General features: G+C 30.5%; 4 protein-coding genes across 8 annotated transcripts; 1 reads left to right on the top strand and 3 right to left on the bottom strand.

Moving 5' to 3' along the window:
- Positions 1-5019: 5019 nt before the first annotated feature.
- LOC122528631 (solute carrier family 12 member 8) lies at positions 5020-8979 on the bottom strand. The gene is made up of 10 exons (XM_043653957.1): positions 8204-8979; positions 7966-8146; positions 7738-7883; positions 7450-7681; positions 7166-7367; positions 6853-7087; positions 6457-6777; positions 6221-6382; positions 5969-6147; positions 5020-5887 (listed from the first exon to the last, which is right to left on the bottom strand). Exons 1-10 carry the CDS (start codon positions 8399-8401, stop codon positions 5728-5730), a joined length of 2016 nt encoding a protein of 671 aa, XP_043509892.1. The 5' UTR covers positions 8402-8979; the 3' UTR covers positions 5020-5727.
- Positions 8980-9105: 126 nt separating this feature from the next.
- Positions 9106-11791, bottom strand: LOC122528637 (survival of motor neuron-related-splicing factor 30). 2 transcript variants are annotated; one of them, XM_043653979.1, is made up of 6 exons: positions 11600-11791; positions 11257-11480; positions 10671-10820; positions 10412-10417; positions 9679-9829; positions 9106-9610 (listed from the first exon to the last, which is right to left on the bottom strand). In XM_043653979.1, exons 1-6 carry the CDS (start codon positions 11636-11638, stop codon positions 9467-9469), a joined length of 714 nt encoding a protein of 237 aa, XP_043509914.1. In that variant the 5' UTR covers positions 11639-11791; the 3' UTR covers positions 9106-9466. The 2 variants fall into 2 exon arrangements, with proteins under 2 accessions (XP_043509914.1, XP_043509915.1); XM_043653980.1 differs by lacking the exon at positions 10412-10417 and having other exon boundaries at positions 11600-11790.
- A 253-nt stretch (positions 11792-12044) lies between these two features.
- Positions 12045-14330, top strand: LOC122528639 (peflin). 2 transcript variants are annotated; one of them, XM_043653981.1, is made up of 5 exons: positions 12045-12248; positions 12412-12586; positions 12665-12943; positions 13043-13519; positions 14253-14330. In XM_043653981.1, exons 1-4 carry the CDS (start codon positions 12201-12203, stop codon positions 13132-13134), a joined length of 594 nt encoding a protein of 197 aa, XP_043509916.1. In that variant the 5' UTR covers positions 12045-12200; the 3' UTR covers positions 13135-13519; positions 14253-14330. The 2 variants fall into 2 exon arrangements, with proteins under 2 accessions (XP_043509916.1, XP_043509917.1); XM_043653982.1 differs by having other exon boundaries at positions 12048-12212.
- A 393-nt stretch (positions 14331-14723) lies between these two features.
- Positions 14724-17052, bottom strand: LOC122528635 (tripartite motif-containing protein 45-like). Of its 3 annotated transcripts, XM_043653974.1 has the most exons (7): positions 16858-17052; positions 16585-16787; positions 16183-16442; positions 15882-16105; positions 15597-15797; positions 15301-15515; positions 14724-14877 (listed from the first exon to the last, which is right to left on the bottom strand). In XM_043653974.1, the coding sequence occupies exons 2-7, from the start codon at positions 16773-16775 to the stop codon at positions 14856-14858; spliced, it is 1113 nt and encodes a 370-aa protein (XP_043509909.1). In that variant the 5' UTR covers positions 16776-16787; positions 16858-17052; the 3' UTR covers positions 14724-14855. The 3 variants fall into 3 exon arrangements, with proteins under 3 accessions (XP_043509909.1, XP_043509908.1, XP_043509910.1); XM_043653973.1 differs by lacking the exon at positions 14724-14877 and having other exon boundaries at positions 15057-15515; XM_043653975.1 differs by lacking the exon at positions 14724-14877 and having other exon boundaries at positions 15057-15515; positions 16585-16737; positions 16859-17051.
- Between the last annotated feature and the right edge of the window lie 19 nt (positions 17053-17071).

The following is a 17071-nucleotide window of genomic DNA, read 5'->3' as shown; positions in this document are numbered from 1 at the left end:
AAGATTTTGATTAGAAAGAGTTAGAGCTCTGAGTTTTAAACGTGGGAGATTCTTCTCAGATACTTTTGTAAATTTGGAAAGTTTGGAATTTGAGAATCTTGGGTAAGTTGGCTGATAAGTAAGCGTGAAGAGCATGTATTTTGTGTTTCGAGCGTAAAACGTTGTTTTTAAATGTCTTGGAAGATTTTGATCAGAAAGGGTTGGATCTCTGAGTTTTAAACGTGGGAGCTTCTTCTAAGATACTTTTGTAAATTTGGAAAGTTTGGAATTTGAGTATCTTGGGTAGGTGTTGGTTGATAGGCAAACGTGAGGAGTGTGTTTTGTTGGAGGAAGTTTCTTGGAAGATTTTGATCAGAAAGGGTTGGATCTCCGAGTTTTGAACGTGAGAGCTTCTTCTCAGATACTTTTGGAAATTTGGAAAGTTTGGAATTTGAGAATCTTGGATAAGTTGGCTGATAGGTAAGCGTGAGGAGCATGTGTTTTGTGTTTAGAGCGTAAAAAGTTGTTCTTGAAAAATTTTGGTAAAAGAGAAATCATGGATCACTAAATTTTAAACGTAGAAAGTATTTTTCAGATTCTTTTGTGAGGATTACTTGGTAAAAGTGAGTTTTGTGTTATTGTACATAAAGGATTGTTTCTTGGACAATTCTAAAAGAATTGGATCTCTAAGTTTTAAACGTAAAGTGTTTTTTTTCAGATTCTTCTGGAAATTCAGGAGATCAGGGGAAATTTGGAAGGGTTGATTAATAGGTATGTTAAAAGTGAATTTTGTGTTTCAAGTGTAAGAGATTGTTCTTAAGTTTCTTGAAAATTTTTTATAAAAATTGGATCTCTAAATTTTAAGCATAGGGGGTCCTTTTCAGATTCTTTTGGAAAAATTAAAATATCGAGGGAATTGTTAGAGTTGATTGGTAAGACAGAATTTTATGTTTTGAGCATAAAGGATTGTTTTTAGGTTTCTTGAAAAATTTTGATAGAAATTAATTGGATCGTTAAATTTTAAATCCTTAATGGGGGAAGGGGGGTCCTTTTCAGATTTTTTGGAAACTTGGGAAATTGAAAGGAAAACCGAGTTTGTGAGAATTGAATGGCGGACGAACATAATGAGTGAATTTTATTTTGGAACGCAAGAGGCTTTTTTTAAATTTCTTCGAAAAACTGTACTGTGCTAGATCTGGTTATTAGCTGCAAGGAGCTCTTTTAAAATTTCTTAAGAAATTTGACAAAGAAAAAGTTGGACGTAAGAGACTTTCCTTCAGAGAATTTTCGTAGAAAATTTTTAGGATAAGCAAGTATTAATATTATCATCGGCGAGAGAAAGAAACAATTTTTACCGTTTCGATTGAAAAGTTCCAATTAAAATCAACAATATCCTATTTCCTTATGATCGAGATATACTCAACTGAGCCACAATTCCTTCGAAATAGCTGAAAAATGCCTCGTTGTCAATAACGGTATAGCTATCTGGCGAGGATGATCCGTGGATCAGCGAACTTCGCGTTAGAAAATTTTCGAAAAGCGGTTTTCCCGCGAAAGGGGGGATCAGATCTCTCCGGGGAAAGTCGACGGTTCCCACCAGTTGCAGATTTGCCAGAGTTTCACGTCGGCGAGAACTTTTTTACCGTGGCCGAAAATGCTTCTTGTTTCTGCGACTTGTTAAGAACTCACCCTCGCGCTTTTCCCACCGGCGCCCGGATAAAACAACTCGTTTACGCGAACTTTGCCTACTCAATGTATACACAATGACTCCTTTGGATGAGTTTCTGATAGTATTTCTCGAGCAGACGTCACGCGTGCGACAGTATATAGTGTAGTATAACATATAGTATAGTATATAGTATAATATATAGTATAGTATGGTATACTATAGTTAGGTTATATAGTATAATATAGCATATGGTATAGAATAGGATAGCATATAACATAGTATAATATAGTATAAGTACAGTATAGTATATAATACAATATATAGTATAGTATAGCGTAAAATAGTATAGTATAGTATAATATAGTATAGTATAGTATAGTATAATATAGTATAGTATAGTATAGTATAATATAGTATAGTATAGTACAGTATACTATAATATAGTATAGTATAATATATAGTACAGTATAGTATAATATATAGTATAGTACAATATATAGTACAATATATAGTATAGTATAGTATAATGTAGTATAATATAGTATAATATATAGTACAGTATAGTATACTATAGTCAGATTTAGGTTATATATAAATATATATAAAACAATAACCTATATATATATATACATATATACATACTTTATATATATATATATATAACTATATCCTATATTAGGTTAGTATAGTATATTATAGCATAGTATAGTATAATATAGTATAGTATAGTGTATACAGTGTATATAACTACAATGTGAGTATTAATCTCTTCTCTCGCCACTGTGGCTCAACATTGCCAACGATAATTAGGGAACTAAGAGCACCGTACAATGCTCTTGATCGAACCCATTAGAAATAGAGGCTGATACGGTTGTAACTAATTATCTGGCATTCTGATACTAGAGAGGATTTTCACACAACCGCCTGAGACTACACACGCGGGAGAGTGGAGGGGGGTTAACCATCGCGGTTGGCCGCGGGATCACCACCAACCTCCTAGCTTCCATAGCTCTCGCCGCGAGTTTAACCGACCGCCGGTACTTAGCAAATCTAGAGTCTAGAGCGATTAACGCGCGCGGCGTGTGTATGCGCAAGCATGAGCGAAACATAATCCCCGGCCGGGAATACGGCTCGCGAATAAATAATAAACGCGTGAGTTACATTCGCGATCTGAAAACGGCCGATCGGATTAAGCCTCGCCGTTTTTGGCGAGATCGACGGCAAACGACGGTAATCCCTCGATTTGGCGGCGATATCAATTGATGTATATCACCATTGGCTAAGGACATTAAATGGGACTTCGGTGTCTCGGGGTCTGAAATACCGACCAGGAAAAAAAATCGCTTCTTCGGTTCTTTTTTTTTTTTTTTTTTTGGCGCACGGTGAATTGTAGAGAATTATATGAAATAATATGATTGAACAGGTGAAATAAAAATGAAATTTGTCCCGAAGCGTCTACAGATTCCGAGAAAACGGGAAGTTATTGTAGTTTAAACTTTGTTGCTAGGCGTATATATCCGTGTTTCGCGAATTCGTCGATCTTTTTCTTTCCACGTAGTGTATTCAAAATTTTTAATTTTAAATTATAAAAGAATATGAATATACGTTTTGAGTATGTATTCGTTACTTTTAAGAATTCCGAACTTTGTACCATTTACTGTTTCGCGTTGCTTTTATACGCTGGGTATCGTAAAATCATTATATTTTGTGAACGGTTGAATTCCCGAAGAATTTATATTTCAGGTTTTTTCATATATAATTGCAATTAGTGCCGAAAGAGCCCGAATCGAAAAGGGTGACGAATCGAATAAAATTTAGCGAGGTTGGTGGAGAGCGGCGCGCACCTCTGCAGATGTCTGACCTTTACTACTTGCAAGTAGTAAAACCAACGTATGGTCAGATATGGGCGAGTGATATAGGTCAACGTATGGTCACGAAATAAACAAGTGATATAGGTCAGCGTATGGTCAATAATGGACGAGTGATATAGGTCAATGTATGGTCAGAAATCCGTAAGTAGTATTGGTCTGTGTATAGTTAGACTTCAAATCTACTTTATTCTACTTTGCTCTACTTTAATTTTACTTTACAATTGACAAATATATTGAAATGTACAAGAATTTTCAATAAAAAAAATGAATATGACTACTATATATGAGGACTATGTAACAGGACAATCAGAGTTAACTAATACTTTAATTGATCCCGAAAGAGAAGAAAATTACGTAGCAGTTTTCGATACATTAAAAGAAAGAGAATTTGTAATTACTGCTATTAGATGTGCTGTCCACACATTACCATATATCTTTAGTCAATGGTTTTATATATATATATATATATATATATATATATATATATATATATATATATATATATATATATATATAAAACACGTACATACATATATACATACTTGTATTATAGTAATATATAGTATTATTTATATTTGTATATAGTAATATATAGTATTATTTGAAAATATCGATGATAAAAATGTTGAAAATGTACGTTACAAAACTTACCCCCTGTGACGTCATCATAGCAAGCGAAATACGAATGTAGAAACCTGAAAATGTTGAAACATAAAATTAGTTGTAAATAAAATATTGAAGCATAAAATTAGTTGTAAATAAATCCAATTCGCAAGTATAGTACAAGTTTCTTTCCATTATTTTAAGAATTCTACCTGTAAAAGCGTAGACGAAATGCATCCTTCCATGTTGAAAAAATTTTCATAAATTTCGCGACAACGAAACAACGAATCGCGAAAAAATGAGGTTGGAAGAGAATGTATGATATATCACAACGCGCACTGACTTTAACATTGCTAAGAGATAAGTAAGAAACAACCAAGACACTACATTTTGCGTTTAATTAAGCGAAATTACACAAATAACTAAGCGCGAAATAATCAGACGTCCGACGCGAACTTTCAAACGCTTCGAACTGGCCACACACTCCGTGAGTCAATGCACCATCTAACCGGAAGCGCATTTCTATAGAAAATTAATATTACAGGGTAAGAATGAGGAATTCCAATTATTATTTCTAATAAATACTGTCTTAGTTTGTTTATATAATATTAAATATATTAATATATATTTCACATACGACAGTGTAATGTTGAAAAATTTATAAATATAATGTAATTTGCGAAATGTAAAATCCCGCCAATATTAATTATACGCACGCAATTGACTAGAATAGTACATTTACAAAAATTTCAGCGCGAAATTCAAAATTAGTAACACACCTGTTTTTAATTTCTTTAAACTTAAAATATTTTTCTAATTATTATAATTAATATTTTTCAGTTTAAAAAAAGGAAAATAAAAAATAAAATAAAATAAAAAATAAAAATTCATATTTTTGTTATTAATATACGTATATGTGTATACATATATATATATATATTTATATATATATATATTTTATTAGTAACATATTCATCTTTATAGCGACATTTATAAAAATGTTAAATAGCATATAAATATGTCATCACTACATATTTACAGAGTATTTAATATAAATGATTTGATATCCAGCATCATTTTTTCCATACCTTCATATGATACATAAAATATTATGATTTTATTCCAATTACAAATTATAAAAACTATAAAGAATAAATAATCTTGTGTCACAAGAAATAGTTCTTAAAATAATTTACTGAATATATGGACCCTCCATTGTAGAAATGCTTCTGGCAGTATGGCATTTCAAATATGTTTAAAATACATCGAGTAGACTGATAGACAAAAAGTCATGTGACTTTTTTATTCAGTTACTCAGGACGCCTTATTTTGTATTCTTATTTCTTATTCGGTTGCTAGTGCTATTAAGGCTATCACGTGATATTTTTATAAAAAATTCCTTGTATCTAATTACAAGATATGAAATGTTCTTAACTAGACTAGTTTTGTGCGGTCAACAACGTTGCAAGTAACAACGCTCCTTTTCCTGTTTTATCCTATTTCAAAATGCGAGAGTAATAATGATTTTTATACAATTCCTTTTGAAATGATTCACGTATGATTCCCAATGAATACTTTTTCTAGTTACTCTGTAAATTATAGTATTTAATCAATGTTGACATATTGTCCTGTGACCGTGGCTGTTTGATGATATCTTCTTCTCCCAGCAAAATCTTCATTTTCCTCATTTAATTGCGCTGAGCAAGTTTCTACACCAGGATGCACGGGTGTAACCACGATTTGTTCATAATCGTACACTTTTCTTCTAAAATTTGTGAACAATATCTCTTACAGATTCATAAAGAAAAAAATATTGCAAAAATACTATAATAGTGTTAAAAATTACCCCATAATTCTCAATAACAATATTTTCAACCATTTAAACAGTTTAAATTCAGACGAAACACCTGGTTTAACTGCAGGATTAGCGTGACCAATGTAACTCCAAACAAGGAAAACGACAACAATATTGGCAATAGCATAGCCCCAATGAACAAGAAACATGATGAATAATTTTATAAGACACTACAAAACAAATTCACTCTACAGTTATATTTAAATCATTAGTATATTTGATAATGCACAAGAATAAACTTACCCCTAATAATGAAAACCATCTGTTACACAAAGGACTATACCAATTTCCCAATTTATTATGGATATGAATTTTTCGTTCCGAATTATCTGTACCGCTGACACTTCCATCAATACTTGGAGAGGAATCTATATAAACGTTATTTTCGGAAAGACTAGGATTTCTCTGGAAATAACAGATACAATATTCCTTAGTTTCTTCTAAGTATAATGATTAATTACATATTTATTTAAACTTACGATAAGATTTTTATGCCGTATTCGTTCGGGGAATAAATTATCCAGATCATTGTCGGTATCCGTTATAGAATTATTTCTACTTGAACAACCATAGTCACGATCGAATGTTGGGGATTGTGTTCGAAATCTCTGTTCTCGAGACAATTGTATATCGAATGTTTGCGCAAGGGCGAAATATGCATAATCCAAACAGGCATATGTTAAGAGAAAAGGCATTGTGACAATTGGCGCAAGCGTGTTAATTTGACCGGTAATAATGAAAGTCAGTGTAACAACGGCAACGACTAACATTGCGTACACAGGTACCTTATTTGGTCCTTTCTAAAGTGACATGATTATTTTATAATCATCACATATAGTGATCGAAAAAATATGTAATTATAAAATCACACTTACTCCTCTTTGTAAACAACTGATTCCTGGTATTACGTTTTGACTAGCGATAGATTGAAGAACTCGAGGTGTACCATACATTGCACCCAAACAGCTGCTAAATGATGACACGTAAAGACCTGCCAGTAGCAATACTGAAATCGCAGATACCGTTGATGCAATCATAAAATTGGTAAGTAGCGCCTTTCGAGTACAAGTAGCCCCCAGAAACAGTGAAAAACATAAATACAAAAAAGTTCTGAAATTAAATTACAGAATTATGATAGAGTTTCTAACAATGAACATGACATATTTGATGTGGAATTATGATTTTTACCCAGTCCCTACAGCTGCCAATGTGCCATTAGGAATATCAGTGGATGGATGTTTCAAATCTCCACTCATATTAATACCAGCTAAAACACCAGTTACTGTGGGAAAGAATACGCCGAAAACTGTAAACCAACTATACCCATCTTGATAGTTGGTGAAAGTATTATTTTTTAAATTTCCTGATAACCATCCTTCAAAACCAGCTTCTACAATACACACATAGAATTATACACATTTAGTTTCATAAGTAAGAATAGAAGTAAATAATTATGGACTATCTCATCTTACCAATATTCACATGTGTAAAACTTCCAACCATAAAGTCTACACCAGCAAACAATAAAATCAATAAAAGAATAAATTGAAGTTTTATGACCCATTTCACACCAGCGATATTAATAACAGATAACAAAATAACGGCAGTGCAAGCAAAACCACGTTCTGTCCATGCAGATTCTAAACCCACTAGACCAGCCATTGATTCTCCGAATCCTAGAACATTTAGAGCACAGCCCACCGCCTAAAAAGGGTTTTAAAGTAATGTTCTAAGTATCGTCATTATACAAATTGTCCCACCTGTCCAAAACAATATAACAATCCAATAGCTCCACCAAATCTTGATCCTAATACATGTGATAGTAAAAAGTAAACTCCTCCGCTCTCTACACGACATCTTTCACATATTCCCACAGCAGACAATACAGTTACTAGTGCAATACATACTAAAATAATGATGAAACATCAAGTTCCTTCAAATATTTCAATTTAATTGTCATTGGTGCATGCAGACACAATTGTTATTACCTGTACATAAAATTATTAAAACAGCATTAAGAACACCAGCTTGGCCCACTATCCACCCTGATCTCAAAAAGACAATAACTCCAAAAATATTAATTAGACAAGATGTAAAAACCCCATCCCATGTTCCAAATAATACAGGCTGAGAAATAAAAAAATTTGATTTCCACCAAGGATCAGCACTCTGAAAAGCAGGAATTTTCAAAATATAATCATAAATATGTTTATCTTAATCACTTACATATTCTTGAGCAAACAATTCATTTGCTCCAGTTTGATACATCTCAGGCCCAAATTCTTCATACTCTCTATTATTTCTCGGTGTTTCATTATTCCTTTGGGATTCTGCATTATTGTGCAAACCATATCTAGACCAATCGACATCCCTGTTGTTTGTAGCATCTCCATTTGAGATTTGATTTCTTTCATTTGACTCCATATTCTCTTTTATACAATTAGAATACTTTATCTAACAATGATCTATTGTTAACAATTGAATCAGTCTTCTTGTTTTCAATCAATTCCGATTTTCTGTAGATTTTCAACAATAAACTGATAAACACATGAAAAGATTTTCTCTTAGAATCATCTCTACTAATTAAGATAGATTTTATTTATTATCTTAAAAAAAAGAAAATTTTTTAAGAATCAATAGAACTTGAATGACATAAGTATCCAATTATTTTACTATCATAACGAAAGGAGAATGTAAAATATATTTAATGTTTATTGACGATTTTTATAAAAATAGGTTAGAACACGATTTCAGAGTTTTAAACAAAACAGTAATTATTATAGGCCTCCACAATGATGTAGTAATTTAATACATTCATTTTTTTAAATTTATCAATATCTTATATTAGGTTTATCGCATCAAATATATCACCTACTGGTGACGTGTTATTCCACGATAAAACGACCATTTTTGATCTAACGGTATCAACTATCAACTATAGATACCACGAGAAATGATTAATTTATTTCTGTGATGAAACACGACGTTACTAATTACGTTGCATATTCAAAAAATAAAGAAATATATCACTCCTTTCTTAGAATCATTTATTTAATAATATTAATCACAAATTAAAAATTTCATAATATAAAGGGTTTAATGAAAAATAGTTTGGACATTGCACAATCTGACTTTAAAATATACATTTATTCGTGTCCATTATAGTATAGATTATAAACAAATCATACCCACATAAATGTATTAATCTAGAAACACATTCATTCGCGACAATCATTCACTCGTAAAGATAGAAAATCCAAATACCTTTCGGATTTATTTGAGGTCGTTACCCGCTTATAACATAATGACTACACGCAATCTACAAATACCACTAAACATTCTCTCTCTTTACATACTTGGGAACATTCTCACAACACAAGACATACATACATTTTATTCACCTTTTTCGAAAACTGAATTCATCGTAATAATAATAATAATCGATAGTTCTATCTCACAAATTATTAAATCGTATATTTACAATAGCATTCATGCTCCCCTTCTCCATTTTTCACCATTACTGAATTTAGTCATTTCCCGGCCGCTCACGCCGCAGGTACCGATTCCAACTCGACCATTCACATTTTCCGGCGTTGCAAATATACTCTTTTTAATTACACCCTTCTTCGAAGACTGTAATAAAAAAAAACGTAGTACGTTAATAATTAATAAATTTTGTTGCAGATTCAACTAAAAAATACCTTGTTTGTAAATGCTAGCCATTTATTTTTTTCCATTTCTCGTTCTTCTTCAAGTTCCTTAAATCGCTGAAGTTTCCTCTGTTTCTTTTTTTTTAGGTATTCCCTTTGTTTATTAGGATCTGAGCCTGCTACTGCAGCAGCTTGCATTTTTCTGTAAATGAACAAGCTTATCATTCGTGAAATTACTAAAGACAAATCTACCAGGATGTTTCCATATAAAATTTCTGGCTAAAAATAGAAAATATGAAGAATGCTGTAATAAATTAATATTGATTACTGTAAAATTGATTACATAAATATATAAGAAGAATTGCTACTACTTCATGAAATATAAAATTTAATGCTCCATATGTATAATGATGAAACAAAAATAATTTTAATTCACCTAGAAACTTATTAATATAAATTAATATAAAACATAGCTAAAGATTTACTTATAATTATTAATTTTACACATTATCCTAAATTTGACTATCATAAAATTCCATGTTATTCTGTTCTAAAAACATTGTCATTGTACACAAATCAATTCAAACTAGCATACTTTTTAAATCATATCAGTCATTCATATATGTATATGTGTGTGTGTGTGTGTGTGTGTGTGTGTGTGTGTGTGTGTGTGTGTGTGTGTGTGTGTGTGTGTGTGTGTGTGTGTGTGTGCACGCGCGTATCTGTATGTATAAAAAAGATAAAAAAGAATATTTCAACAAAAAAATCTGTTATTTCTTGTTACCTTTTCCTGGATTCCGGCGATGTACACGAACAGTGCGTTACCAAGACACAAATGAACAATAATGGTATTTCAGATCGAAGCAGACCAAACAGTGGAGTGAATATCGTGGCCAATTGGGGATAAAGGAATAAGGAGAAAAATGAACAATTAGTAATGTAATTTCTTGTAAAATTAATCCCGCAATGTTCTTAGAAAAGAACTCAAAATTGTAGAGGGAGGATCATGTTAATAATGAATAGATAAATAATTGTCAACTCACTTTGATTTTTGATCTGCCCAATCTGATGCTGGCCTTTTAGCTACGGACTTTAATTGACTAAGCATTGTGACATCTGTATTCTTATATTCATTAAATGTTATATTGACAACACCATCTTCACTTATTGCATCTATGGTTGCTTCATAATATCTGAAAATTCAATGATAACAATAGGCATAGTTCTCATAATAACTTCATTTGCTGATATCATAAATATAATAGAAGTTACAGATATTCAATCCAAATACATATTCTACACAGATTACTAAAGTATTTAAACATTCAATTAAGCATTAAATAACATAACAAAAAAGATAAAATAATTATATGTTTAAAATGCTGTGTATCAGATACTTTAAGTGTCCTATATCTTCTATGTACATTTCTATATCAGTTTTAAATTTTTACCAATATAATTACCATACTTGTTGTCACCTTATTACAGCATTAATGAAATTTCAAATTTTTTTTGAACACATAATTTATTTGTAAGAGTTAAACTGGTAGATACTTTCAGTTTAAATACTTTCAGTGAGCCACCATAGATGACTGTTAATTTATCCGAAGGACTTATGCGATTACTTACTTGCCATCCTCGCTCCAGGGTGCCATGCACTGATCACCAACCTTCCACTTATTGGCCAGAACTGCAAGTAAAATAGGATCTTTAGCATCCATGCCATTGGCTTGCCTTTTTTCCTGCTGTTGTGATTTAATTAAATCATGTGTCAGCTCTATTACTTCTTCGAGATCAATTTTCAATTTCAGGAGTTCTTCGTTAGTGGGGTCCGTGGTAAGCGCTGCTTCCACCTAAAACCACGAAATTCATTTCAGGTTCCATCGTTGTAAACAATCAGAGAATCTCCAAAAATGGACTCGCCATACCATCGTTCTTGTTAGGTTAAGCAAAAAAACAAGAGCTAATTTACCTGTTGAAGCTGTAGCTTATAATTCTGCAAATCGTCCATGGTGGGATCAAAATCGGCAGCGTCTTAACAGGGATAAAAACAACGACAAACACCTGGTTTTGTTTTCCTTCTCAATACTTCTGTCAGAAATTCAAGCAAAAACGGACACTAGAGAACACCCTACGCTCTATGTATATATACGATCATTTTAAATGCAAAACAATTCGTAAGATGGCACTGTGATTTTTAGCGGGTCAACTTTGAAAATATAAAAGTCATAAACATTTTGATAATAAAACATTATGAGAATTATTCGTTTCGTGCAAGTATAAGCGATAAAGTAAGATCTTTATATTGAACAAAAATTAAATATCAACTTTTGAGTTGTATAAATGAGTATTATCTATATATCCTGTGCTATATACCGCAATGGTATCACAGACTATGGTTCTTACACTCAATTGATAATGTCACGTGTGACATGAAAACCGTAAGGGGGGACAATTGGTTCCCGTCAAAACTTATGTGTGTTGTATATACTGCTCTTGTGTTGCATGGCAATACAGTAATTGAATACATGTTGTAATTAATATCGTTTGACAGCTGACAAAAAATATTAATCATGGCTTACCCGGTAATCATATTTCTGCTATTTGGACAAAAATACTCTGTAAATAAAGAAAATTGCATTTTATCACTTTAAAACATATTCAGTATAGTCTGCTGGTTTATTACAATTGTTTACAAGATATTATGATACTTGTTTAAATAATATTGCTTATTATACTTGTTTATATTTTATTGTTGTAACAAAGTGTGTTATACATTTTTAGAGTGCAATGTATGGAGCAACTGATTCTGAAACACAAGTGAATCCAGAAGTGCAACAGTGGTTTGTTGCTGTTGATAGAGACGGCAGTGGAAGAATTACAGCTACAGAATTAAAAGCTGCATTGGCAAATGGGCAAGGGGGTACATTTTCAGATACTGCTTGCAGACTTATGATAGGTATGTTTTTAAAATTTAATTGCTTTAACTTGTCGATAAATTTTAGAATATTTAAAACATTTTACTCTTCCTTCGTAGGAATGTTTGATAAGGAAAAAAGTGGTACAATAGATCTATATGAATTTCAAGCTCTTTATAACTACATTAACTCATGGTTAGGTGTTTTTCGTGGCTTTGATCATGATAATTCTGGAAGCATACAAGAAAATGAATTAAGCGCAGCATTAACACGAATGGGATATAGATTAAGCCCAGAATTCATATCGTTTCTTATAAAAAAAAGCGATCCTAATGGCCATTCTTACATTACTATTGATCAGTTTATTGTATTGTGTGTTCAAATTCAAAGATTTACAGGTAAATTTATATATAAAATAAAAATGTGTTAGAATCCTTAAAAATGATAAAAATGTTAAAAACTAAATTGCATATATATATATTTAATTTTTATTACAGATGCTTTTCGAGTAAGGGATACTGAACAAACAGGTGTAATTAGTATTGGATTTGAAGATTTTCTAGGTGTTGCGCTTAACTGTAGTGTATAACAATTCTTTTTTGTAACACTCATTAAATTTAATATAATTTATTCTGAAATACCAAAACTGCTTATGACTTCATACTGTAAGCTACAATCTATTATGAAAGCACTTATACTTTATTCTTAACAGCTACAGGTACATATTTTTCTAACTTAGAATTAATTTGCTATAATCGTTTGCAAATATAATAAAACAAAATATTTTAATATTATATTCAGTATAATATTAATTTGCTAATTGAGAACGAAATATAATTAAAAATTTTATTCTATTTGTAGATTTATGTTTTATTTGAATATTCATTTCAATATGTATAAGAACTATGTTTGATAAGTGGCGCTACTGTAATGTTAATGTAACATGTATATTTTATCGATTAGAACAAAAAATTGTTAATATATTTTATATTGTATAATTTATACTAAACTTTCTTTAATAATTAGTTTTCACTTATAAAGCTTATTTCATGATGTTTTAATCTCAAGTTTTACATTGTTCTAATTTAAGCATTAGTAGCCAGAATGTATTACGTTTACGTGTTTGTACACGAGTTTCTTGTGAAAAAACTATTTATACTTTTAAATGTACATAAAATAATACATCAAATAGTGAGATGATTTATATAGATGTGGAACAATGAGTGTTCCATTTGAAATAATTACAATTTGAACATAATTTCAGAAAAAATGTTTCTCTAACCTAACATTTTTCCATGTTACATAAAATAAGTATAAATTTGTCCCAATACCTACATGTATAATTACATATTTTATAAAAAGTTACAATAATGTAAATTGAAACTTGAGAAATGACTATTACATTGTTTTAAAACATAATGTATAATCGTATGCGATTAGGTAAGAGGATAAATTTAAAATTTATTAAAATATGTTTTATTAAAAACATATATACTTGAACCTCAAATGACAGTAATATAGAATTATTATGTAAATTTTATGTAAAAAAGAAATTTATCAAATATTCATCACATGACAATTACATACATATACAATCTATTGTATATTATATATACAATCTTTATAACAATGTTGCTTATAATCATATTTAGTTTATAATATAAGTAATGAAGTATAAGTAATTTAATTTAATTACAATTTAATTAGATATTTCAGTGAGCCTTTGAACAATGGATCAAAGCTGAGGAATTATAATACAACAGCGTTACATGCTAAACAGGCACATGAAAGAATTCAAGAATTCAATCGATTAAAAAAGGCAAGACAACTTCTTGATGCTATCTCTCTTACAAATGAATTACTTGCAGATGCTTCAGATGTAGAAATATTGAGTCTTGCTACCATAGTAATAAAAAGATTTAAAGTCTTAGGAGTGTGTAATATCACATCAGGTAAAGGACATATTCATTGAAATATAATGACATATTGGTTGTTTTATAGATTTCTTTGAATAAATACGAATCTTTACAGAAAATTCTAGTGAAGATACAAGGATGTCTATGTTCAAACCTCCTCATGCTGGTATTTATCATTGTTGTACTTTCTGTTCAAGTGGTGGTAAGAAAGAAGCTATTTGTGGATGTAGAGGACTTATGCCTGGTATAAATTTTTTACACAAACAATTTTATTACACATTATTATTTACTATAATATAGAATATATTATTTAATTAAAGGTGGATATAAAGGTTGTGGACATGGCCATGTTGGACATCCTGGAGTACATCATTGGTCTTGCTGTGGATCAATTTTACGTTATGGATGTTGCCTGTCTTCTCAAAAGAATATACATCAATTGTTGTTTTAATATTACTGGTTTGAAATAAATTTTATTTTTTCATGAATACATTTTATTCCTTTTATAAATGAGCATTTATTACATATAAATAAGAATATAAAATTAAATTTTTTTAAAATTATTTATATAATTATTATTTATTTATTTATATTTATTTATTTTTTTATCACAGATTTTTATATTCGCAGGAATGTACAAATTTTCACCTCAAATGACAGTCTCAACATATTTTTAATTGAATCTTAAGATCTATAGTAACAATCATCACATGACAATTCATGTACATGTATGTACATATATTTTTTTTTATAATGGTATATCTTTTATTTCAGAATCTTCCTATTTCCCCATTTTATATTATGTAAATAACTGATAAAAATTTATCAGTTTAACATACCTATAATCTATTGAAATGAAAGTATCCCTTATTTCATCAAAGGTACTGTTTGAGAACGCATCTCGGTTGTACTGCGTTAACAGCTTGTTTAAAAGCATTTTTGCCCTTTGCAGCATTTTAGTTAAATACAAAATAACTCGTTTTGCAGCTCCAACAGCATTTTCGCTTGCATGACCTCTGTGTTGGTTACTCCACATACATTCTTTACAAGTTACCTAAAAAATAGTTAACATGTTTAAAAAATGCAATTCAGTAAATAAAAAATTATTATATAAGTAAAACAGTAAATTATGAACCTGTTGGCAAGCAATACAATAAAAACGCAAAGCGTGTGTGGGATGCTGTTGGCAAAGTGTGGTACGTCGTACTTTTGTAGCTTCCCACAGTGGTTTTATTGAATGTTTCAATGGCTTTAATTCCAATGAGATTTGTTGTTGATGTTCCATGCCACAGTCCAAGCAAAAATTGCGAAGACACGTAGAGCACTGAACAACTGCCTTTAGATATATCAAAAGTAATATTTTTAAATATGTTTTGAGACAACGATTTACTTTAAATTAAAAAAGTAATATAATACTTACAATAACTTCATCTTGGCAAATATCACAAAGTATTTTGTTTGCAAATCTAGAGCGAATAGCACTCATTACTAAACGATGTTGAAGAGGATAATGCGGAGGTGGAATTGTTGAATTAGCGTTTGGCAATTGAAAATCACATAAAGGACAAATTTCGTAATATTTATTTTTACCGCATTCCAATTGGGTATTTTGTATTTTGATACTTTTTGAAGAATTATAAATTGCTGAGAACATAGAAGAAAATATAATAAGATGACATATATTTCTGGAAAGATAAATTAAATTTTTCTAGATCACTTACGTTTACTCATTAATTCTGCAACACACGGTGAACATATGGGATGCAAGCAAGGAAGTAATCTAGGTTCTTGCATCTTTTGACCGCATCTAGGACATCGAAAATCTTTGTCTTCCTGCGTGTTGAAAGAAGAATAATTTTGCTCTTGTGTATCTTCATTATTTATTTGATCTTTCACACCAAAAGATAACTCAGAAAATTGATGAACAAAATCTGATCTCTTTCCATTCCACAATAAAGGTCGATTAAAACATTTATCATAGCTACATAAACAAAAATTATCTTCTCTTATGATAGAAAATTGTTTTAAAATTTTTTATTTTGAAGCATTTCCATATTTACTTCAAAAATTAGCGTGAAATAAATGATAGAGGTAATATAATAAAAATTAAAAATAGCACGTACCGTTCGTTTTTACCAGAATGTAATGGCTCTCCGTTGACAACAGGATATGTACTTTCGATTTTATTTTTTCGTTCGAGGAATATGTAATTTTCATTATGAAGTTCGTTGTTCTCATTTTCACCATCCATTGATGATTTTTCGTTACAGCAACTTCTTATATATTGATATTTCGAACAGATGATAAAATCCATTAAATTGCCAAGCTAATTCATTAGTTGATAAAATTAAAATTAAATAAATGATTTAATGTCAAAAGAATAGAGAAGAACTTACTAATTTATGGCGAAATGTGTTGCATACAGAAATTCGTCGGTGGATGATGGTATGAATAACTTTTGCACTACTTCGCGCTTACCATAGTGTAATGAGTTAAAAATAACGCTAAAGCAAACGCATACGAAACGAAATTGTGGCTGTTTTAAAATGCTTTAGAATACTTTATACTAAATTTAAAAATCATTTCCCCTATTTTACTTAACATCGAACG

Source organism: Frieseomelitta varia, unplaced genomic scaffold, assembly GCF_011392965.1.
Source record: "Frieseomelitta varia isolate USP_RPSP 00005682 unplaced genomic scaffold, Fvar_1.2 scaffold_254, whole genome shotgun sequence".
In the NCBI taxonomy this organism is placed as follows: domain Eukaryota; kingdom Metazoa; phylum Arthropoda; class Insecta; order Hymenoptera; family Apidae; genus Frieseomelitta; species Frieseomelitta varia.
The sequence above is the reverse complement of the archived record's forward strand: the minus strand, read 5'-3'. Positions and strand labels throughout refer to the sequence as shown.